The 24,994-nt window shown below is 35.2% G+C and overlaps 1 protein-coding gene across 1 annotated transcript in view; it reads left to right on the top strand.

Moving 5' to 3' along the window:
* The window catches only part of CadN (neural cadherin), a 217,471-nt gene that overhangs the window by 14,386 nt on the left and 178,091 nt on the right, over positions 1-24,994 (top strand). The window contains exons 3-5 of the mRNA XM_089100597.1: positions 9,120-9,396; positions 14,047-14,317; positions 22,906-23,227. Coding sequence (XP_088956723.1) covers positions 9,120-9,396; positions 14,047-14,317; positions 22,906-23,227 — 870 coding nt within the window. The remainder of the gene's footprint in view (positions 1-9,119; positions 9,397-14,046; positions 14,318-22,905; positions 23,228-24,994) is intronic.

The raw sequence follows: 24,994 nt of genomic DNA, 5'->3' as shown, positions 1-24,994 counted from the left end.
CTTCCGAATAACCAATACTATATGTTAACATTGGGTAAAGTTCATATCTTTTAGCCCTCCCTCTGGGTACTTCAGGGGATTAAGTCATCCCAAAAGACATATTTATCATATTTTCGACCATGCTGAACAAAATGGCTATCTCAAAATTTTGATCGGGTGACTTTGGGAAAAAAATAAGCGTGGGAGGGGGCCTAGTTGCCCTCCATTTTTTTGGTCAATTAAAAAGGGCACAAGAACTTTTAATTTCCATTCCAATGAGCCATCCCACGATATTCTAGGACCACTGGGTCGATACGATAACCCCTGGGAAAAAAAAAAAAAAAAAAAAACAAACAAACAAACAAATAACCACGCATCCGTGATCTTTCTTCTGGCAAAAAATGCAAAAATCGACATTTTTGTAGATAGGAGCTTGAAACCTCTACAGTATGGTTCTCTGATACGCTGAATCTGATGGCGTGATTTTCATTAAGGTTCTATAATTTTTAGGGGGTCTTTCCCCCTTTTTTTGAAAATCAGCCAAATTTTCTCAGGCGCGTAACTCTTGATGGGTAGCTCTAAACTTGATGAAAGTTATATATTTGAAATCAGCATTGAAATCTGATTCTTTTGATATATCTATTGGCATCAAAAACCCGTTTTCTAGAGTTTCGGTTACCATTGAGCCGGGTCGCTCCTTACTTACAGTTCGTTACCACGAACTGTTTGATCTTTGTCGTAGAAACTTGAAAAAGGGCTCATTCGATTGGAAATTCAAAAGGGCTAGTGCCCTTTTTAATAGTTGAAAGTGATTTGAAAACAACTAACCCGTCTCACGCCCACCTTTTCTCCAAACACACCCAATCATTATTTTAGATAGCCATTTTGTTCAGCGTAGTTGATTTCCAGATAGAAAATACGTTTTTGAGGAGGATACTCCCCCATAAACCTCTGGGCAAGGGTTTTAAGTTATGCCCTGGGGGCATATAAGGTTTTTATATAAGGCGTTGTCGTAGAAACTTCAAACAGGCTCATTCGATTGGAAATTCAAAGGGTTAGTGCACTTTTTAATAGTCGAAAGTGATTTGAAGGCAACTAAACCCCCTCTCATGGCCATCTTTTCTCCAAACACATCCAATCAATATTTTAGGCAACCTTTTTAATAGTCGAAAGTGATTGGAGGGCAGCTAACACCCCCACCTCCAACGCCATCATTCTCCCAAACACATCCAATCAAAATTTTGAGATAGCCATTTTGTTCATCGTAGATGATTTCCAATTAGAAAATATTTTTTTGAGGAGGACACTCCCCCAGAGCCGTCAGGGCAAGGGTTTTAAGTTATGCCCAGGGGGCATATAAGGTTTTTATAGAAGGCGTTGTCTTGGAAACTTCAAAACAGGCTCATTCGATTGGAAATTCAAAGGGCTAGTGCCCTTTTTAATAGTCGAAAGTGATTGGATGGCAATTAGCCCCCCCCCACGCCCATCATTCCCCCAAACACATCCAATAATTTTTTTTAGATAGCAATTTTGTTCAGCGTAGTTGATTTCAAGATAGAAAATATATTTTTGAGGAGGACACTCCCCCACAACCCTCAGGGCAAGGGTTTTATGTTCTACCCTGGGGGTATATAAGGTTTATATAGAACGCGTTGTCGTAGAAACTTCAAAAGGGGCTCATTCGATTGGAAATTCAAAGGGCTAGTGTCCTTTTCAATAGTCGAAAGTGATAGGATGGCAACTAGCCCTCCCCCTCCCCACGCCCATCATTCCCCCAAACACATCCAATCAAAATTTTTAGATAGCCATTTTATTCAACGTAGTTGAAAGTTTTGGAAATTAGGTCTTTAAGTATGAAAACCCCTCCCCCAATAGCCCTCAGGGCAAGGGTTGTAAGTTATGCCCTGCGGGCATATAAAGTTTTTATTGAAAGCCTTGTCGTAGAAACTTCAAAACGGCTCATTCAATTGGAAATTGAAAGGGCTAGTGCCTTTTTTAATAGGTGAAAGTCATTGGATAGCGACTAACGCCCCTCTCATGCCCACCATTTTCCCAAACACGTCGAGTTAAAATTTTGAGATATCCATTTTGTTACAGGTAGTTGAAAATTCTGGAAATTTTGTCTTTTAGGATGATAACCCCCTCAGAGCCCTCAGTGCAAGGGTTGTAAGTTATGCCCTGGGGGCATACAAAGTTTTTATTGAAAGCGTTGTCGTAGAAACTTCAAACGAGCTCATTCAATTGGAAATAAAAACGGCTAGTGCGTTTTTTAATAGTTGAAAGTGATTGGATAGCGACTAACGCCCCTCTCACGCACACCATGTTCCCACACACATCCAATAAAAATTTTTAGATATCCATTTTGTTCAACGTAATTGAAAGTTCTGGAAATTAGGTCTTTTAGGATGATAATCCCCTCAGAGCCCTCAGTGCAAGGGTTATAAGTTATGCCCTGGGGCCATATAAGGTCTATATGAAAAGTTGTTGTATAGAATTTATAGAATAGATTTTAGTCTTCCTCAAATCCAATTTTTATTTACAAGATATTCTACCTATTCATGAGGAAGAAACTTTGCGAATAGCTGGCTCGACGCTGGTCTTCTTCATCACTCATCAAAAGAATTAGAAATCTGGCAATAATGAAATGGCTGTGGAATTTCAGAATCCTTGCAGAATAGTTTTAACATCTAAGAGCTGTTCTTTTCTAAAAGAATTAAAAATCAAAATTAGTATTATTTTTATTCCTCTAAAATTACTGTGTACAAAACTTCGAATACCGTATTACTGTATTCATCATTTATCTTTGAATATTAGTGCGTCGAAAAAAAACTCCTTCAGGCAAACTACAGAAGTATATTAGAACTGCGGTATGTGGCTATAGTTATCGTAAATGAAAATCAACTTATCCACTCTGTGTGGACTGAGGCCATTTCTTTACTTAAGTCACTATCATAGTCACTATCAGGTCTACCACCAAAAATAGTCTTTCTGCGGTCACACTAGTCGCAGGAATAGACAATAACTTGCTGAAAAGTGTGACGACGTAGGAAATTTCATCGCGATTGTGTCTTTGGAACAGAAGAACGTTGCCGTCACCGTCGTCCTCGGTTTCTTCCTATGTCTTTAAAAGGATGAAGCATAGTGCCATTTTGTTCAGCGTAGTTGATTTCCAGATAAAAATATGTTTTTGAGGAGGACACGCCCCCACAACCCTCAGGGCAAGGGTTATAAGTTATGCCCTGGGGTCATATAAGATTTTTATTGAAATCTTTGTCGTAGAAACTTGATAAAGAGCTCATTTGATTTGACATTCAAAGGGCTAGTACCCTTTTTAATGGTCGAAAGTGATTAGTGATATTTTTTGTTGTTGTTGTTGTTTAGACCAGGGCACTTCGTATCGAAGGAGTTGTCGCGGGAACTTCGAAAAGGGCTCATTCGATTGAAAATAGAAAGGGCTGATGCCCTTTTTGATAGTCGAAAGTGACTGGAGGGCAACTAATCCCCCTTCCACTCCCACCCTCAATTTGCCCACCCTTACCATTTGCTCATTATTTTAAAAAACAAAATGTTGCCTTAAGATTAAACCAAATGCATTGTGATAATGCTAATCCCAAAAAGCATCTCAGCAGTATCTCAAGAACGACTGAGGGTATTATTATCAAACTTTCGGGGCTACTTCTGCTCTTAAAATTTAACCAAATCAAAATAGCGTAAGTGTATCCAAGCTATCAAAGAAAGTAAACAGATTTTTTTGCGAATGGTATCAAGTTTTCCATTTCAGGTCAACTAGAGGAGGTATGAATCTAAATTAAACAGTACTATTTGTGTCCAGATTTATGAAAGGGTATGTTGTTAAAAATTGCTGAAAATTTTTCTCTAGCATACAAATAGCAGGCCAAACTATAAAGTCTTAAAAAACGAAAAGATTGAAAGTATTATTTTCTTTTTCCCTGAAAACACGATGTCAATACAAGAAGAACAGAAATTAATTAAAAGAAAACTTTCATAAAATAAGTTTTTCAAAAAAAAGTAACGAACTCCATTAAGCCAAAATTAAATCGAATAATCTAACAAGTGCGAAACTACCCCAAATCAGAATCAATAAATAAATGGAACCCAACACGAACAGAAATTACAATAAATAACGGAGTCAAACTCAAAGCGAGCAGAAATTAACATAATTTGGGCTCAAATCCCCCACGCCTTCCCAAAGCCAGAGCAAAATTTGCACTTTACTGAAAAAAGTTTAAATGTTTTTACTTTTATAACTTTAATAAATCAAATAATGTTAACATTTTGATTACTCAGTATCAGTATATGTATATTAAACTGACAATGCACATTCATTTGTATAATAAGTCAAAAAACGGCAAACGCTAGAGGGCAGTGCTAATTTTTTCGACACTACCGCCATTTCCCACTTTTATAAGTTGCTCATACTCTTTGATATAGGTCCCAAAGTTCAGTGTTTTAAAAAATTTTTTTTTTAAACGGCGGGATTATTTTCGGTTGTATTTTTTGTCAACCAAGTAAAGAATTCCGATATTGTTTCGACACGGGAGTAAGATAGTTTTCTGGTAAAAGCTGTCAACGATAATGTGTAAAAAATACCTTTTTAAACTATCACGTTGAGTTTCAGTGATATGCACAGGTGCACACAATTCTATCTATAGAAGATATAAAAAGTGATATTTTCGGTCGCTATTGCTCCCTTTTTTTGGGTGGGGCTATCCCCCCACACATAAAACTTGTCCAACGCCTGAGATATGCGAGGGCCAGCCTTCAAATTTCTGCTGAATTGACACGACAATCTGGAAAGGGACAGAAAAATAAATTAATTGAAGAACCCATGTACGGATCGAGGGGGATAGGGGAACGTTCCCCCCACCCACCCATCAGAAGGTCGAAAGTTGCACTAATTACAAGGGTGAAGAGGCGAAATGTACCAAAGAGGAGTTCAAGTTTCATTGTTTCCTCTTCCCCCACCCTGCAAACATAAATTCTGCTTCCGTCCGTAAAAATACCGTCAAAGCTATTATTGCCACAGCAACAAGTATACGTATAATTCAAAGATTATCCCCACTTGTCAACAATAGTCGATCTGATCTGATCAGCATCTATTCGATATGAAATTTTGTTTGCCTAAAGTTTGCTCTCTAAAGGGGAAAGGAGTGGAGGTAGCTGCTCCAAAACGTTTTCCTGGGAAATCATTAAGGATCTGGATGCATTCCTGAAATTTCTTCCTCTTTTTTCTTTTTTTTCATAGAATTGCTCAGTAGCTCAACCTTTTGTAATAAAGAAATTCGTTTTCGATTTGCCTAATAGGGAAGTGATGTAATAAGTTTTTTCTTGATGTATTTTATTTACTGGCTTAACTACTATCCCAGTTCAGGAAACATCCGTGCCAGAAAAGAGAGATTCCAGTTGCAACTTCTTTGCCTTTTTAATGGGGATGAAATAAGATAGAATACTTTTGGGATTCATTTCCCTTGTCAGGCGAGCCTTCGTTTTCGTTTCACCATCGTAGAAGTCATTCCCTGTTAATTAAGGCCCAACCTTAAGGGCATTAAAAGTTTCCTTGCTGCCTTTGACGAATCGATTTTCCTACTGGGAAAATTTATTTATGCTTCTGAAAGAGCTTGGTAGATAAGTCCATTTTGGGACTATTGCCAAAGTTCTAGAGTACTCCAAGAGCTTAATCGCTCTGATCTAGTTTGGAAGGGGGTCTTGCTAGACACTTTATGACTTTTATCAATTGTCATGCAGGCAAAGAGGGTCCAACCTGACAGTTAAGGAGACCTCCTTAAAGTGTATTTTATTTGAGTCATTTTATTTATGTATTTAAGTGATTTTATTTTAGTCAGTGAATGGTTTTATTTATTTGACTGTATTTGTATTGTATCTAATTGTTTTTTATTTGAATTTTGTTTAAGTTTTATTTGATTTTTTATTTATTTTACGTTTTTATTTTACTTAAGCATTTGTATTTAATTTTAATTCCTTATCTATTTGTTTTTTTTATTTATATTCGATTTTTACTGTGCATCGTATTTTTGAGTAATTTTATTGTCACTTTTTTAAAATTTGTTCTTCGGGCAGCCAACACTTGCTTTCTAGCTTTTGTGTTTCTTCTTCGGGGAGGTAAAAAAAAAAAAAGTCTCTTGTATCTCGCCTTTCCAAACCCAAACAGTATATCTGCACCTTTTTTCTATTATGGGTAAAGAATGGTTTCTTACGAAACTTCTCGCGCTGATTGTTTGGTATATATAGAGTGTATGTATCTCCAATGGTTGAATGGGTTGTCAGTTGAATTTTACAGTGTATTTTCTGTTTCACCGGATTTTCCAAATCCAAAAGACTTTCATGGCTTCCCAAATTATCTGTTGATTTTCCTGACTTTCCAGTTACATGGCTTTCCAAACTCTGACTTTCCAATTTGTCTATTCAGATCCTAGCCGAGCTTGATTCTAGAACTAGATTCCTTGCTGTTCTTCCCAGAATAAATGTTAACGTTCCGTTGAATTTCATTGAAAATTGTTATTTACAAAACAATATTGCTTGGGAAATGTTTATCACTAGGCTATTTTTAAATTTCTCCTATTATAGGCTGTGATTCGCTCTTTGAAAGGTTTCAGCTAGTGTTGCAACCATGATTACAATAAATAGCTTGCTCTTTTCTGTATAAAATTCTTTTTATTGTTCTTTAAGCTGGCGTCTTGCCCTCCCCCCTACGCTATCTTAAGACTAGAACATAATTTGTCTTTTACTGAAAAAATAAAACTAATAAATGTATGTGGATTGACAGTTTAACATACATTTACTGATATTTATTCCTTGAAGTCTTCATAATTTTATTAAAGTTAAAAAAGTTAAAATATTTAATATATATTTTGTTTTCACTAAAGTGCAAATTATATTTTGGTCTTTGGAAGGCACAGGGGGGGGGGGGTATTTCAGCCCTTAGAATGTTAATTTCTGCTCATTTCTGGTTTAATGAGACTCTTTGCTTTTCTTTGAAAAACCAATTTTGTGGAAAAAGTTGTTTGAATGAATATAGCAAGTGCCAGCAGGCATCTAGCAAGCTTTATGTTCTATTTTTTGTCTCTTTTTTTCCTTTTTTTGTTTTTTATTAGTAAAATCTCATCTAATGTTTGTTCCTAGTTATATCCTAGTTTTGTTCCTATTTATTATAGTCAATTCCTATTACTAGATTCAGTTTTGTTCTTCTCAGAATAAAAATTAACATTCCGTTAAATATCAATGAAAATTACTATTTTCAAAACAGTATCATATCAGAAATGTTATCATTATGTTTATCACTGTTTCATGGGCACCCACAAGCCTAATTCCAGGGGGGGTGCTTTCCTGATCTAATTGGCACTTTTAATGCTATATACTAGAAATCCCAAAACAAAATTATAAAAATAAGGCAATATCATTCAGCCAGGAGGGGGCTGATGCCCCCCCCCTTATGGGTGCCCCTGGGCGTGGTTCGCTGTTTTAAAATTTTCAGCTATTCTTGCAACCATGATTACAAATAATAACTCGTGCTCTATTTCGTTTCAAATACTTTTGATTCTTCTTTAAGTCTCGCCCTAAAAAGACTGTTTGTCTCAAACAAATTTAATTTATTTTTCTTCAAGATTCTTTTCCGAGTTTCTGGGCGGCTTTCCTAACAGTCTAGATTCATTTTGTATGTCTTGCGGAACGACAGAGTAAACTTGTGATTTATTGATTTTGCTACCTTTCTTTGCTTTTCAATCGTTGCCTATCGGGAATAAGCCGACATGAACTTGAAGAAAACGAGGATTTTATTTGTTGGCTTTAGTATTTCTAAAGCCAACTGTGAAATAGAAGAAGATGTGCCTGCTGTGAAATAGAAGAAGAAGAATTTCTTGAGCAATAAGTTTAACGCCCATTTTTTTGTGAAAGTTTATTATTTTGGGAAGAATTTTAAGATGGACTTGGTTTTGCTCCGAAAATTACCGTTTCATTAGATTTTTATGCAAATTTGTAAGTGTAAAAAAAACGCTGATAACCCTGGGCCCCGTACAGGGTTGCCAACTGGACAAATTTCATGCCAAAAGGACACATTTCCATGTGCGGGACACAACGGCATAAAAGGACAAAAAAGTGACACATTTTAGAAATTTGGGACATGAAAGGGAAAAAAAGGGTCATATTTTGTAAATTTATGACAAGAAACGAAACATTCCCCAACTGGATATATATTTTGGTATAAAAAAAATGTCACTTTATACCAAAGTAGTGCTTTTTCTCGATATTTTTTTGAGCATCCAGTTTTTTCCTGAGATGTCGTAAGTAAATGGTTTATCAAAAGTAAGACATTTAAATTTTTACACGAGTTTCGTGCTTTTGCACTAAGTCATTTTGTATGAATGTTTTATATGGATTTTTGTCGTTTTCTTTATAATTGATGTTAACTGGCCTCTTTGAAAAAGGTTCATAAAGCGTCTTTTGGTCAATAATAAAACTTAAAAAAAATACAAATTCCTGTTTTTGAGATTTCGAGATGGATACATTTTTAGCTAAAAAAGAGGCGTTTTTGAATGCTCAGGGGACACAGTCAGGGACAAAAAAGCCCCGTATCGCACAGCAGAGATCAATTCACTGTGCTGCCACAGGTCAAAAGCATATTAATATATAGTAAATTACTTTTTTAAACTTCTGAATTTAAATCAATTTTATTTCCTAATTGGTTAATTTAAAGTATTCCTTTGCTCAATTCTGCCCACAACGAGTAGCCGTAAGAGTTTGATAGTGTTCAAAAAATATTTTCTGGGAAGTGGAGGAGCATAGGTACGAACACAGGAAAATATCTTGGAGTGGTGACTAATTAAAGGTTAGTTAAATTAAATAAAATAATTAAATAAAGAATAGGCCTTCTTTCAGAAACGTTGGAAATCTCTGGCATAAAAATAGACGTTTACCCTGTTTTACAGAATATAAGAAGTTAGTGAAGAGTCTTCTGAAGATAGTAAATAAAATACAACCTTAGCAAATATTTCGGCTACAACAGTTTAATGTACTAAAATATAAATAAATTAATAAAAATGAAATTAATACAAAATAAATAATAAAATAAAAACGTAAAATAACAAATTGTTTTATTTTTATAGCTTACGATACGAGTCACCGACGTTAATGACAATGCACCGAAGTTCGAGCTTCCAGACTATCAGTCTCACAATGTCGAAGAGGATCTGCCTATCGGAACATCTGTCCTAAAAGTGAAAGCAACTGACGCTGATTCAGGTGATAACGCAGAGATCGAGTATTCAGTTTCTGACGATAACTTTCAAGTTGATCAGAAGGGTGTGATATCGAACGCGCGTCAACTTGATGCAGATAACAACAATGCATATTATGAGTTTACAGTAACAGCTAAAGATAAGGGTATATATTTTAATTTTATTCCTTTGGTTATTCTTCTTTTTGATAGAAAAAAAAACAGTTGTAATAAAAGTTTGGGTAATTAAATTAAAAGTTTGGGTAATTTTTTTTACTTTAAACTATCTATTGAATTTGGAGTAAAGTGTAAGTGACACTCCAGTCTTTTGGGAGGTTTGAGAAGAGGTATACCATCCTTAAATGTGTCAATCTATGTTTGGTTTAGGGTTGGCTTCATTCAATTAGGTTTTAATTGATTGGGTTTAAGGAATTTTAAAATTGTTAATTTAAGAATTAGGATATGATAAAAGCACCCATCAACTAAATGCAGTTAAAAAAATATATTCTTCTTTTGAATTTATATTCTTTTCTTTAAATCCAATCTTTTCAAATGTATACAAAAAACAAGTGGGTAAACGAAAGAGTTAGTTTAAGCCATATATTTATTTAAGCCATATAGTAACGTGTAAATAACGCAATAGCCTTTTGGAAGGTTTGAAAAATGGTATACCATCCATGTGGCAATCTATGTTTTAAGGTTGGCTATAATGCTAACTTTGACAATTAAGTTTTTGTTAATTAGTTTAATTATTTTCAATTGTTAAAGTACCAAGACAATAAAGTTGAAATATGATTCTTTAAATTGGAAACTTATGCAACCATACATGTCTTAGAAAATTCAAAAGTCACGGGAACTCAGTTTTTATGCAAAAGATGTTCTATGCAGGTATGAAATTTTAACGCTTAGCTGGCGTCAAATTTAAAATTAAAAAACATGTTTGATAAATTAGCAAAAAATAAGCGAAAAAAGTATTATCACGTAGCTCTAGAAAGTGTATCTTTCCTGATTGTTGTAGCAAAATACAGGCAGTGACTAAAAGATTAAAACTATGCAACAATATAACCCCTAACACCTTATTTCCAAATAGGAATTGAAAAGAAATATATATATATAATTGAACAGCTAATAATCTAAACTATCTAAACTATAGCATAGTTAAGATTTTTAACATAGCATAGTTAAAAATCTAAACTATGGGTTGATATGTATATTATTAAAAATCTAAAAGATTTAACGCTTCAGATTATTATTTAGTTCCTATATATAGCTCCTACGGGAGAATATTTATTATATGGTTTTATATATACTATATTACATATAGTTCTTACAGGAGAATATTTCTAGAAAGACCAATAAGGATCGCCCACTTTGTTGTACTTATCCCTTTAGTTGACTATTGACATGTCAAGAGAATGCTTTCTTCTTCCGATTTGAAAAACATTCTATCTTTTCTTACTCAATTTTGACATATTCTCAGTAACCTATCGTTGTTTAATAGCGAACGGTTGTACAACCCCAGTAGTTGAAATACTTGATGCACGTAAATTGGTCGGTACAATCGTTTGGTTCGGCTTTTTGTGTAAACAGGAAAAATTTCTGCTTGTTTCTTTTCACGATTTTATATGGCAATAAAAGCGAGAATTTGCACAATGAGAAAGATCTTAATAGTTGCGTAGCAACCAAAATGGAAAGATCTTAATAGTTGCGTAGCAACCAAAATAAAAATCGTTGAAAATCGTAGTTTTCATTTATGAATAGACATAAGATATAACCAGGGGGCCGGAATTGTTTTCATTTGATGTCCTTGGTACTTTGAATTAAAAATTAGGATGTGATGTTCAACTTCTTGATGCAGATAGCAACGATCCATTTGAAGAGTTTACCGTAACCGCTGAAGATGAAGGCATATATTCCTTTCAGGATAAATTTCCTATAATAGTTCTCAATTCAAGCATTAAAGAAGCGGCAAGACGAAAAGTCGCTTAGTCAAAAGCCAAAGCTTTTTCAAGTTTCAGAGTTTGGTTAGTTTTGAATGTCGCGACTAATTCGCCAGCTTAAAGATAAACAGACCAAGCATACGCTTTTCAGTGCTCTTTCTGAATATACTTATCGCTACCCTCGCAAATTTCACTTTGTGCCCTCAAAAGGACCCTAAGTGACCAAATATTAGCAGCACAAGAAAAAGGATTTAGGTCGGAAAGCTCTTTTTATTACACTTACACGCAACCCTAAGTGTTCTAAGGACTTACGGATCTAAGTGTTCCTTGTTCTTAATCAAATAGAAATAAAATAAAATTCACCCTGCGATGCAAAATCTTGTGCTAGTTTTATATATTTTTTTGATAACTATCTTTTTAATAAGTTGTTTTTAATTAGTTTTATTCATTTTCTTTATTTTCAACTTTAAAAAAATTCAGTTGTTGCTTGAAGGCAATTTTTAATTCGATTCATTCGCGCTGGAAAAATCCAATCCTGAACTATTAGTAATGGTTGAATTAAAAAGAAATCTAAATTGTTAAGTTTTAACGGATTTAAGTATAATAAATCTATGCATATGGGATGTTGGACTCTGAAATATGAAATTAGTGCTAGATTCTAAATCGAATGGTATGTTTTAGTCTGGGCTCTACTTGATAAAGATAATGAAACACATAATCTAATGGTATGTTTAAGTCTTGGCTCTACTGGCTAAAGATAATGAAACACAGAATCAAAGTATATGTTTTAGTCTTGGTTATACTGGCTAAAGATACATAAACACAGAATCTACTGGTATGTTTTAGTCTTAGTTCTACTGGCTAAAGATAATGAAACACAGAATCGAATGGTATGTTTTAGTCTTAGTTCTACTGGCTAAAGATAAAGAAACACAGAATCGAATGTTATGTTTTAGTCTTAGTTCTACTGGCTAAAGATAAGGAAACACAGAATCGAAGGGTATGTTTAAGTCTTAGATCTACTGGCTAAAGATAAGGAAACACAGAATCGAATGGTATGTTTTAGTCTTAGCTCTACTGGCTAAAGATAAGGAAACACAGAATCGAATGGTATGTTTTAGTCTTAGTTCTACTGGCTAAAGATAAGGAAACACAGAATCGAATGATATGTTTAAGTCTTGGCTTTTCTGGCTAAAGATACGGAAACACAGAATCGAACGGTATGTTTAAGTCTTAGTTCTACTGGCTAAAGATAATGAAACACAGAATCGAATGATATGTTTTAGTCTTAGTTCTACTGGCTAAAGATAAGGAAACACAGAATCAAATGGTATGTTTTAGTCTTAGTTCTACTGGCTAAAGATAATGAAACACAGAATCGAATGGTATGATTTAGTCTTAGTTCTACTGGCGAAAGATAATGAAACACATAATCGAATGGTATGTTTTAGTCTTGGTTCTACTGGCTAAATATAATGAAACACAGAATCGAATGGTATGTTTTAGTCTTAGTTCTACTGGCTAAAGATAAGGAAACACAGAATCGAATGGTATGTTTTAGTCTTAGTTCTACTGGCTAAAGATAAAGAAACACAGAATCAAATGGTATGTTTTAGTCTTAGTTCTACTGGCTAAAGATACGGAAACACTAAATCGAATGGTATGTTTTAGTCTTAGTTCTACTGGCTAAAGATAAAGAAACACAGAAAAAAATGGTATGTTTTAGTCTTAGTTCTACTCGCTAAAGAAAAGGAAACACAGAATCGAACACAGAATCGGTGTTTCGGATAGTTGGAAATACGACGCTGGAAACTCTCGGGTCTACTCTGCGTTCAACCAATTGTAAGCTGCGTTCAAGCCTATAGCAATCAATTGGAGTTGATTTTCGTCGCTGAAGGCCAATGAAAAACCTTTCCTTTCAAAGAGAATGATTTTCATTTGCTGTTAGTAACTAAAATCAGTTTCAATCGATTGCAATAAGCTATGCCAATGCAGGGATAGTCTATGCGTAAATCCCCTCACTATTGTCTTATTTGAAATTTCCGTTGATTTTGTGTTTTTTTTCTCTCTAGTTATTACTCCACCTGTATACTTTTTCTTTATGTGTGGTTTTAAATATACGAAAGAAAGGTGAAGAAGTTTGGCAATGTTTTAAATGTCTCACTCCAGGAATTTTTTTTTGTTTTTTTTTAAGTTACAGAAAAATACAAAAAAAATGCCTTTTGAACAGTTGCGCTCTTGTTGTTCTGCACGAGCAGTTTATATTATGGCCTGAAGAGTTATAAGCTACCCCTTCCAATCGTTTTCCACTTTATTTAAATCTTGAAAGATTCAATGAAGGCTTAGGTACAAATGGTTGAATAAGTTAAATAGTGAAATGAGTTAAATATTTAACTAAAGTTAAATATAGTTACGTGTATTTATAAAAATGAATTAGTTAACTAATTAAATAATTATATATAGTTAAATAAAACAAAACCTTAAATAGGAACAATATTTTACGGTTTTGCTTAGTACTTGCATCGGACGGACCGCATGCCATAGCGAAAAGGATCCCATGACTTAAGCCAGATTCTAAGCTAAATTTCCGTTTATTGCTTCTAATGAAGACCAGGTATAGAGACTATGAGTTCAACAATGTATAAAAAATTTACCTTTCTTTGAAGATTTATCCCTGAATCCTTATATGTAAATAGTTTGTCAACAAAGGTTCGTACCAGCTTCAAAAAACAAAATCTGCTATAGAAGCAGCACAATGTTTGAATGAGCTAACAGGAAATTGCTAGCCTACGTTGTTAGCAATGGAATGGCGAAAAAAAAATAAAAAAATCAACAGTTGTATTTTGAAGGTAATTACTTCTGCTTTCGTAATTTTAGGAGAGCCTCCCAAAACTGGTACAGCCACTGTTCGTATTTATACAAGGAATAAGAACGACGAAGAACCCAAGTTTTCACAAACAGTGTACACACCCAATGTTGATGAAAATGCTGGACCAAGTACCCTCGTTACCACTGTTGTTGCCTCCGACAAAGATGGTGATAATGTCAGGTTTGGTTTTGTTGGTGGTAAGAGCAAAGCAGGCCAGTTTGTTATAGAAGAACTTACTGGTGTTATACGGCTTCACAATGGACCTATTAATCTCGATAGGTAGGTATTCCTCATCCCTCATCTCCCCAAACAATTCCATTCTAGCTAAAAATTCCACCCGAGAAATTTCTTGCAGACGATTCCGGGTGAAAAATTTTTCTTACCGCACTTTCATTTGAAAAAGACTTTTTAAACTCATCCCGGAAATCCCCTCCTCTGTCGAAAAGTTTCCCGAAAATAATGACAGGATTGCAGACGCGTGACAGAATGCATTGGAGTTATATAATTTGGGCTCAACATTTGCACATTCTATTTGCACAAGTATTTGGATAGCGAGATATTAGAAAATAATTCCTACTTCATAATATGCCGAATAACTGCAGCTAACACATTTTGCATACATACCCGCTTTACTTTACCCCCCCCCCCCCTAATGTGCACTATACTTTCTTTACTTATAAGTTGCACTTTACTGAAAAAAACGAACGATCTTGCATTGTCCGTTTAATATACATATACTGATATTTATTCCTGAAAGTCTTTATAACTGTAAATTATATTTGAAAGGTTGAGAGGTGTAGTTTAGTTATCAAAATCTTTTTATTAATATAAATCTAAAACCAAATATAAAAATTTATATAAAATATGTACTTGATTTAAGCTGTAAGCTGTAAGCTGCAAGCTGATTTAAGCTGTGCTTAAGTAAGCTGCAATTTAAGCTGATTCTTCCTCCATTCTTGGGTGCAAATTGGAGGAAGGAGTGGAGGTGGCGGTTGTGCTCTAGATTATACTTCATCCATGGAGAGATGACAATGGGGGGAAGAGCAAGAGGCGGCAATTGTCCCCTAGATCCCCCTTTAGGTTTTAGAAAATACCTTTTTGTTGGTATTTCTTTGAAAAAAAAAAAAGCAAAAAAAACAACCACACATAACTGCCACATGATTTTCCAAAAGACATTTTCGTGAGTGAGCGCTCCTGGTTCTATTTTTGAGGATATTTCTCTGATAATGTGTGGATAGTCTAGATTAAATAAGCCTCTGTATTCAGCTAAGAAGACAACGTTTAATCTGTATAAGTATTTTCCAACAATTTTTGCCGAATATGTATTTGAAGTCTTTTTTTTTAAGTTTTTTTTTAATTAAATTGGACAGCTGCTTCCAAGAACCTTTAATAATTAGTAACCTTTAATAAATTACTTTTTAATAATTAGCAGAGTTGTCATTAATAAAAATATGTTGTTTGAAAAGTTGTCCAAGAACAACTAGACTTGAAAAATCCTAGCTTAAGACGAAACATTACCAAAATTTTGATTTGCTTTGTTTTCTTTCGTAAAACCTGAAAATGCTTTGAAAGGTTTCTGCTCCAAACTTTTCGTTTGTTCTTTTGGAGTGTTTTCATGTGTAATTTTTTTTATTTTGAAATTAAAAAGCACTTATAAAGGCTAAAATATCCAAGCAAAACAATCTAAATATAGGTAAAAATAGCTAAATAAAGGGCGAGACAAAAAATATAGAAAAATAAGAGCTAATAGCTAAAGCTAAAATAATAGCTATAAATAGCCAAATAAAGAGCAAGAAAAAAAATTAGCTAAATAATAGCTAAAGCTAAAATAATAGCTAAATATAGCTTTTGGTTTAAAAAATAATAGCTAAAAATAGCTAAATAAATAGAGAAAAAAAATAATCTAGCTAAATAATAGCTAAGGCTAAAATCGTAGCTAAATATAACTATTAGTTAAAAAGAGAAAAAAAGGAGAAAAAAATCTATACCATAAAACACTCTAGAATTTACTCCAAAAGAAAAGTATGTGACAACTTTTTTGAAAAACTAATTATAGACCGCTAGCGGATGGCAACCCTAGAGATAATCATTTGCATTATTCATTGGATTTTTAAATTATTGTTTTGGCTGCCAATCAGTGTGAAATATTCAAAAAAGCCTTTAGTTCCAAGATATTTGTAATATTTGTAGTTCCAAATAATTTTTTTCGTTCATTATTTTTAGAAGTTTTTTCTCTGTCATTATTATGATTGATTGTTGAAAACAGCCAACAGTGGCGCCAATTCACGAGAATTTAGGGGGGGGGGCAAGGATTTTTTTTCGATTTTTTTTTTATTAAGATGCAAAAAAAAATAAAAACATTTAGCAAACATACATAAAACAGGGGGTAGCGGCGAGGTCGCTGCTTGGAAAAATCGTCGACTAATCTATCCAAATCCAGTTTCTTTACCTCCTCTTTTTCAACGGCGATTATCATATCACTAAGTCTGTCGTTTCCCATTGTCGATCGCAGTTAGTCTTTCACACGCCCTAATGCCGAGAAGAATCGTTCATTACTGGCAGTGGTCACAGGCAAAGTAGCAACTAGCTTCGTCAGTTTTAGCACTGCAGAATAGGCAACTGGGAGGTCGGAAAAGATTTCGATAGCTCGAAGGAGATCGATTTTTGGAATATCACTTTTTGACAGATGCAGCTTTGCAAGAGAAAGCTGGGATTCTGTGGCATGGTCATCGACACCGAGAATCTCTTGATAATGACATATAACTCTTTCCACTTTTGAAAATTCGAGAAAATCGGAACTTGAGGGGTCAAAGGCAGATAAAGTGTCGAGTAGAGGCATATTTTGCATGAAACGTTGGTCCATCTCACTCGTGAAACGGTCTTTTACCTCTAAGTACAGAAGTTTACCGCAGTCCGATTCAACTGGCTGACTGGTGTTGCGTTTACCGGTTGTTTAGTTTGAAAGAAAGTCTTGAGACGAATGGAAGTGGCTTGACTTCTCTTGCTTCGATCCCTGGTTTTAGATTGTGGAGATTTGCATTCCTGGATATCGTTTAAAGCCAAGAATTCAGATATGTTTTTGCTTAAGTTGTTCCATTCGTTATCATTTCTCAGCTCGTATGTCCCAGAAATCAGTGCAAGTGCCTTATAAATCAACAAACTTCTGGATTGAAGTTGCTCTGATAAACAATTTACAATGGCTGATACTTTTTCCATTATGTGCAAAGTTGAAACAGAAGAGGCAGAGTTGATTTTGTACAGTAGTCCTTTAGCTTCACATGCTGCCTCGCTGTTGGAACTATCAGAGACTGTGGCAAGCACAGCAACAATACAATCAAATCTGGCCTTCACCTTCGAAATAGAGCGGACTGCGTAAAACAAGCGAATCTGGACGGTCCTCTCAAGCTCCAAGACTTTTTGCCCGCTAATCCGCTGGGATTCCACAAATAGCTCATGACGAGTATTGCTGCATGATGTAAATGCGTAGTCTTTTCACCACAGAGAAAAATTCAGAAAGTTCGCTGATACTTTTTAGGCAGTCAGTCAACACCAAGTTTAATCTGTGGGCGTGACAGTGTACATAAACTGCATGAGGCACCTTCTCCCTAAACTTTGCTTGAACTCCGTTAAATTCCCCACTCATAACGGATGCGCTGTCATAATATTGGGCAATACACAGCATTGAATCTACACCAAGCTTTTCTATAGTTTCACAAATCGAGGTGGATAAGCTCTCGGCGTCTAATTTGTGCATGTGATAGTAGCCGATTGGTCGCTCCACTACTTTTCCATTTGATATGTACCTGAGTAGGATCGCTAATGGTTCTTTTCTAGAGACGTCTTTTGTCTCGTCGACAAGAATAGCAAAGCAATTAGCTGATTTTACTTCTGAAATAATATCTTGGCGCAAGGCATTTCCTATCAGTATAACTGCGTAATTTTGGTACTGATGACTGCAATAGTGACCATATCGGCGCTGTAACTTGGCCTTCAGCTTTTCGTCGCCTTTAGACATTTCCTCCATCAATTCAACCAAATTACCCGGGTTTGCAGTTGTTTCTGATTCGTCATGACCCCTCAAAGCAAGACCCTGGCGGCCAAGAAAGCAAATAGCGCAAAAATTTACTTAACATGATCTCTATTTTCCTGAACTTCTTGAGATCTGGATTGAATTAAGGCATTCGCTATAGATTTCGAAGTATCAGTACTCATTATCTTAAATTCCGTCCATGCTGACATACAATGCCTATGTCTTTCAGAGCCATCATGTTGCTTTAATAGAGCAGAACTGTCTTTCCACTTGCAAAATCCTGACTCAATGAAAGTCCTTTTTCCACCAGTCTCTAGCCCTTAGAGCCCCAATAGAAAAATGGCAGCAAGCTAAAAAAAACATGGAATCCAGGTTTTTTAAGTATTCAATCCATTCATAAGTCTTAAAGTAATGTGCACTGAATTTCCTTCCGTTAGAAGTGGAAGCCGCATATCTCTCAAGAATAGGTTGAGCTGGTTTGTCGTGACGCGTCCTAGAGATATCTGAGAGTTTCTTGACTGCTACTGGAACCGGCAAGGGGTTCTGCGATGCAGACCGAACTTTCATGTTGATCTGAGCCATTTACTGTTCCGCTTGTTTCCGAAATTCTGTCACAGGTGGGGGAATTTATCTCAACTTACCCGACACTTTGGGGGCTGACACTATTGCCAGTTTCTTGCACTAAAGTTTCTTCATTTTTCTTCCGCATTTTCACCGAAAAAAAATCCAAAGTTTGTTGTCACTTTTTACTCATAGTTTGATTACGATGTAAACCTTGCTTTCTGCTGATATAGGGTTTACTTTGATAAGCGTTTTGGTAAGCGTAGCCGAATCATTCAGAGTTAGGTTAGGTTCTCGTGGAGGAGGCAGAACGAGTCTCTTTCACTATAAACTATGTGTTTTATAGTACTAAGTTTATGTACAGTACTTTAAGATCGATGCAGTTAAACGAGTAGTAGACAAGGACGTCACTTAGACACGGCAAGAGAAGAACTGAAGAAACACGTAGAAACTCACTTAGAAAATCACTCCCATACTCCATGGTGAAACTACCCCGCTTAGAAACCCCATAAACCAATCACTTACACTTCCTGTTCACGACAGTCCCATACACTCCACTGGGACTAGTCATCCCATAAACCAGGGGTCTCCAAACTTTTCAGCCTCAGGGCCATACTGATTACTCCAGTAAGTTCCGAGGGCCAAAACCGTATTGTCATTGTTGCCGATGGTAAAAAGTGAAATAGTTCACTGATGAAAATAAAGTCTGAAAAAGTACGCAACGTTTTAAAAAGGCTGCAAATCGGATTAAAGTCTACAAAACGGCAACACTGCATATTATTAGTTTTCTTGTTATTGTCTATAATTTCTATATCAGTCGTAGAGTATGAGCCATGAGGAGTAACATGACTCGACATCTGGTCGACTCAAACGGAAAATGATTTCTAGATGGTAGTAATTGGAATATATAAGAAGGCTAGTGGTGCAAACACATGCCAGTTCCTATGACACTGTTGTGAAATAAAATAGTGTGTACCTCCTTAAAACGTGTTTGTGCGTGTTTAAGTTTAAAAAATCTTTGTAAAAGTATTTTGATTTGAATTGTTGCTTTTGTGCATGATTTAGTAGTATTGAAAAGAAGCGAAAAATTGATAGTGAATGCAGAAAATTCAAAGATCAGTGGAACATTCAGTATTTCGTAATTGAGTCCAGTAACAAGGCGCTATGTTTGATTTGCAATAAAAGCATAGCGTTCTCAAGGAATATAACATTAAACGTCATTATGAAACAAAACATTTTCAAAATTACTCAAAGTATACAGGAAGTTTGCGGACAGAAAAATTCGAAGCTATGAAGCACGGATTGAAAACGCAGCAATCTTCATTTACAAAACTCAAAACTGAACAAGAGGCTGCAACTCGTGCCAGCTTTCGTGTGGCTCTTGAAATTGCGAAACGTGGAAAACCATTCACCGATGGAGAAATGATCAAAGAATGCATAATTGCAGTGGCCGAAGAAATGTGCCCTGATAGGGTAAATTTATTAAAAACTGTCAGTATGTCAGCAAACACTGTGGCTCGAAGGGTAGAAAACATCGCTGAAAATATATCCTCTCAACTGTTCGACAAAAATGGACATGTCGAGTGGTTTTCTTTGGCCTTGGATGAGTCAACGGATGTGTCAGATACTGCTCAGGTATTGATTTATATTCGAGGAGTGGATAAAAGCTATGAAGTGCATGAAGAACTTCTTGATATGTATAGTATTCATGGCACAACTACCGGTACAGATATTTTTAAAGGAGTTGAAATGGCCATTAATAAAAAGAACCTTCGATGGAAAAACTTGAAATGTATTACAACTGATGGAGACAAAAACATGAGTGGGAAAGATAAAGGAGTGGTCGCTCTTGTGTCAAAGGCTGTAGAAAATGACGGTGGTTCAAAACCATTAGTCTTACATTGTATCATTCATCAACAGTCTTTGTGCGGAAAATGTTTGGTCTATGTCTGAAGTTCTGAAACCAGTCATATCAACTATTAATTTTATCAGATATTTTGGGCTGAATCACCGACAATTCCGACAATTTCCGACAATTCCAAAGATTGGAGAAAATGACTTACCTTATCATATTGCCGTACGTTGGCTTAGTTGTGGGAAAGTCCTTCAGCGCTTTTTTGAATTTCGAGCAGTGATCGAAATTTTTTTTGAATGAAAAGCATCGCCCTCTTACTGAATTACAACACATGGCTGTGGAAGTTAGCATTCTATGTTGATTTGACGAAACATGTGAACGAACTGAATTTGAGATTGCAAGGAGAAAACCAGCATCTTCCTGATTTATACACTAATATCAAATCATTCCGGAAGAAATTGATACTGTTTCAATCGCAACTACAAAGTAAATGTTTTTCACATTTTAAAACATGTGAAATATTCAGCCATACCACTGAGACTGAGTTTCCTATCCATTTTGCAATCGAAACTTTGAGTGCGAGTTGAAAATAAATTTTGATACTCCTTTCTCGGACTTTGATGCCATTGCGAATTAAATTAAGATTTTTCAGAATCCTTTTGATACTGACATTGAAACCCTAACCCCAGAACTTCAAATGGAAATGATTGATCTACAGTGCAGTGATATAATTAAAAACAAATATCAAAACTCATCTTTGTTGGAATTTTATAAGAGTCTTCCACTGAAGACTCTTATAAATTTGCATTAATTTGCTCGTGGGCTGTTTTCTGTTTTGGTACTACTTATTTGTGTGAGAAGACCTTCTCCAAAATGAAGTACACAAAAAATGTTTACAGATCGAAATTAACTGATGAGCATCTTAAATCTCTTTTAATAATTGGTACAAGTAAAATCAGTCCATAACTACAAACTATTGTCAGTGGAAAATCTCAATTACATAAATCTCATTAGTATTCCATATGTCATTATGCTTGTGTTTTTATTTAAAATGTATAAAATGTTAGTTGGATTCATTTCAATAATTTGTTAGTCATTATATGCAGAACTTAAATTTTCTGCATATTATACATGTCTTTACTCATTACAATTCTTTGTTTCTTTATCCAACTTATCACAAAAACAATAACAATAAGCCTACAACAATGTTATGAGTAGTTAGCTCATGACCATATCAATGTAGATGTCATATTAATAATTATTCTACATAAAATTAAAATACTTCAGTAGACTAAATTTAATTTGCTATAAAAAATATGTTCTCTAAAAGGAGTTTTCAAGTATGCTAGCTCTCCGCGGGACGGACAAAATCTGTCCGTGGGCCGGATTTGGCCCTCGGGCCGTAGTTTGGAGACCCCTGCCATAAACTATTCAACATCGTCAAGAATCTGCTGACCAAAACCCCCTTGAAACCCTAGAACACATTTCCTTTCCCAGCTACTAAAAAAGGCAATATACAACACTCGTAGTTTACGAGGAATTCTTCACAACAACAATAAAGAAATACTGACCACATGAAACTTAGCTTTGAATGAATCCTACTCAGCTATGAAATAGTGTAGACGCCTGAATGGAAGCGCGCTCTTAGACATTTGACATTTCAAAACAAGATTGTCTCCTAATAATATAATTAGGGCACCAGTTTGTTGGTCGTATTTATTGGACCAGTTGCTGGTTTAATATAGCACAGCTAAAATAGAAAATAGCTGTGAAATATAAATAAGAAGGTAATTTTCAAAGTCTAGGGGAGGGGGCATGCCCCCTGCCCCCCCCCCCCCCCCTAATTGGCGCCTCTGACAGCCAAGGTTTTTTTTAGCGATCAGAATATATTCTTACGAGTATATTAATTGAAATCTTTCAGCTATCTCTTTTTCTTCTTCCCTTTTGTCCCTCTTTCCCTCTTTCTCTCTTTTTTTCTTCATAGTTACTGTTTACGAGTTAGTGTTTAAATAGCATGTATATGTTATAGTCTTACTTGTATCTGTAGCTTTAATTTTTATATTTTCATCTTTTAGTTTTATATTAATAGTAAGTATGCCACTCCTTTACCATGGGGTATTTGTTGGGACCAGTGTTGTACATTAATTTGTATGTTTTGTTTGATCTTTTTCTGAAATATACTTTATCTTAAATACAGTTTTTTTTCTTCGACTGGGTTTTCGTTTTATGGAACCTATAGTATTTTCCCTTTTCTGATTTTTCTTTTATAATTAAAGCAAATCTTGGGGCACTTACAGCCCCAAGATTGAAGAAGGAGCTCCAAATGGGAGTCCCGTAATCAAAGTTCACGCCACAGACGCTGATTAAGGTGTTAATTATATATATAGTAAAAATTTTATAATTCTCATATTTTTTTTTCAGAGATAAATACGAACTCAATGTTACTGCCACGGATGACGGTGCTTGTTGTGGAGGTGGTGGACCACGTCACACATCTACGGCTGTTGTCGTTGTTTTCATCACTGACGTCAATGATAATAAGCCAATTTTCCACGACTGCTCCACTTACAGCCCCAAGATTGAAGAAGGTGCTCCAAATGGGAGTCCCGTAATCAAAGTTCATGCCACAGACGCTGATAAAGGCGTTAATGGCCAAGTCAAATATTCTATTGTTCAACAGCCGAATCAAAAAGGAACCAAGTTTACAGTGGACGAAGAAACGGGGGAAGTTTATACAAATAAGGTGAGAGAAGATAACGTTTGCTAAAGTAAGATTAAAAAGTAAAATTGCATGGTACCGTCAAAGTAAGACAGGGGTGGTATGTATCGAAAATTTATACAGACACTGGAAAAACCATTTAAGGATAGGCCATACATTTAAAAGGAAAACAATTAAATGTGGCAGTGTTAAATCTGAAATGTCGATACAAAAGAAAACTTGGAAATTAGTAAAATAGACAAAAAAAGAGAAAGGTGGAGGAAATCAACATCATAAAAACTATGGCGATAGGTAGCATAAAAAGTGACGTATGACTAATACAAAAGGTGGGAATGAATAAAACTAAAGAGGAAACGAAGGAGATAAATTTAAAAAAGGTTTTTTTAATCTTTGTTTTAAGTTCCACTTCTTGTAAAGATAGTCAGATTTTCAATAGAAGTTTAAGATTGTCAATCAGAGATTGTCAACTTCAGTAGTAGTTTGGCAAAAATTCTTCCAAATAAATGAAAAGTGTAAGAAAAGACAAGCTTTATTAATGGAAAATGCGAAGCAAAATATATCACAAACCCTGATGGGCCCAGTTTGTCTTTTCAAGTGCGAAAAAAAAAATCTGAGAACGACTAAAATAAGAAGAAAAGGTGGCAAAGTCGAAGTAAGGCAAAAACGAAAACTCAAACAAGCACTAAAAACAATGAAAAATAGGCCATAAAGTCAATGAGACAAAGTCGAATGTAACAACGTCAAGTATGACAGGTATATATAAAACGATCTTTTAAGCAAATTCCGAAATGTCCAAAATTGACAAAACACGGAAAAAAACCTTAATTTCTTGAGTCTTTTCGTTCAATCTATCAGTAAGTACCTGATTTGAAATGAAGTTTATGCCCTTCATTTTGAAAAGTTACCTTTTGTGCATCCAACGGTGCTGCCGTGTGCTGCCATCTTTTTTCTTACAAGCTGCTTGGAAAAACCATGAAAATATGCATCGTTAATTTCTAAGTGAATTATAGTTCAACTTTTCAAATCAGTCTGATTGTTAGACTGATTTGAGACTGATATAATTGAGTAACACTTAAAATAATTATAGTACGCTGTAGTTTACTATAGTATAAGCAGCGGAAAAGGACGGAACCAGATATTTGATTTATCAAGGCTGAACCAATCATAACTACAACAAAAGGGTATATCCCCAAGATCTATTTCAGCAGTAGCGAAATGTCATTATTTCCAAACCTATCTTCAAGTACAAGATTGGATTGGGATTCGGAGCCCTGCCATTGGCCCTGAGAATTGGGGATGGAGACTTAAGAACGGCATGCTGTACCGTATCCTCACGGATCTTCCAGGATCTTCCTCACGGATATAACAAAATACAAAGGAACACCGTCATTTTTTTTTGGAAGACCATGAAACCTTAGAACCGAAAAACTCCCCAGATAAAACCTGTAGAATTCAGGAGTGATATGTCTCTCGATTATTAACCAACCATTATCAAGTTGATTATGAAGGAAATCAAGAAAATCAAAGAAACCATCAAAGAAAATTCTCACCGTCGTAAGGGATCTTGTGATAGTGACCGGTGCAGCTGTCATCAAAATAGCAAGGGAGGACGGCACACTCAACAAAAGGGTGCGCCGTCCCTACAACAAAAGGGTGTATCAAAGAAGGACTTAGAGCCTCAGGTCAATCCGCGGTTCTTTCCCCCCCCTTTTTTTATTATATACGGTATTTTTTAATCAAATATTTGATAAAAATCAAATATTTTTCTTAATAAAATATTGTGATATCTTT

Source organism: Artemia sp. Qi Xiang Cuo, chromosome 14 (genome assembly GCF_049724085.1).
Source record: "Artemia sp. Qi Xiang Cuo chromosome 14, ASM4972408v1, whole genome shotgun sequence".
Classification (NCBI taxonomy): domain Eukaryota; kingdom Metazoa; phylum Arthropoda; class Branchiopoda; order Anostraca; family Artemiidae; genus Artemia; species Artemia sp. Qi Xiang Cuo.
Note: the sequence above shows the minus strand (reverse complement) of the source record. Positions and strands in the feature narration are given on the sequence as shown.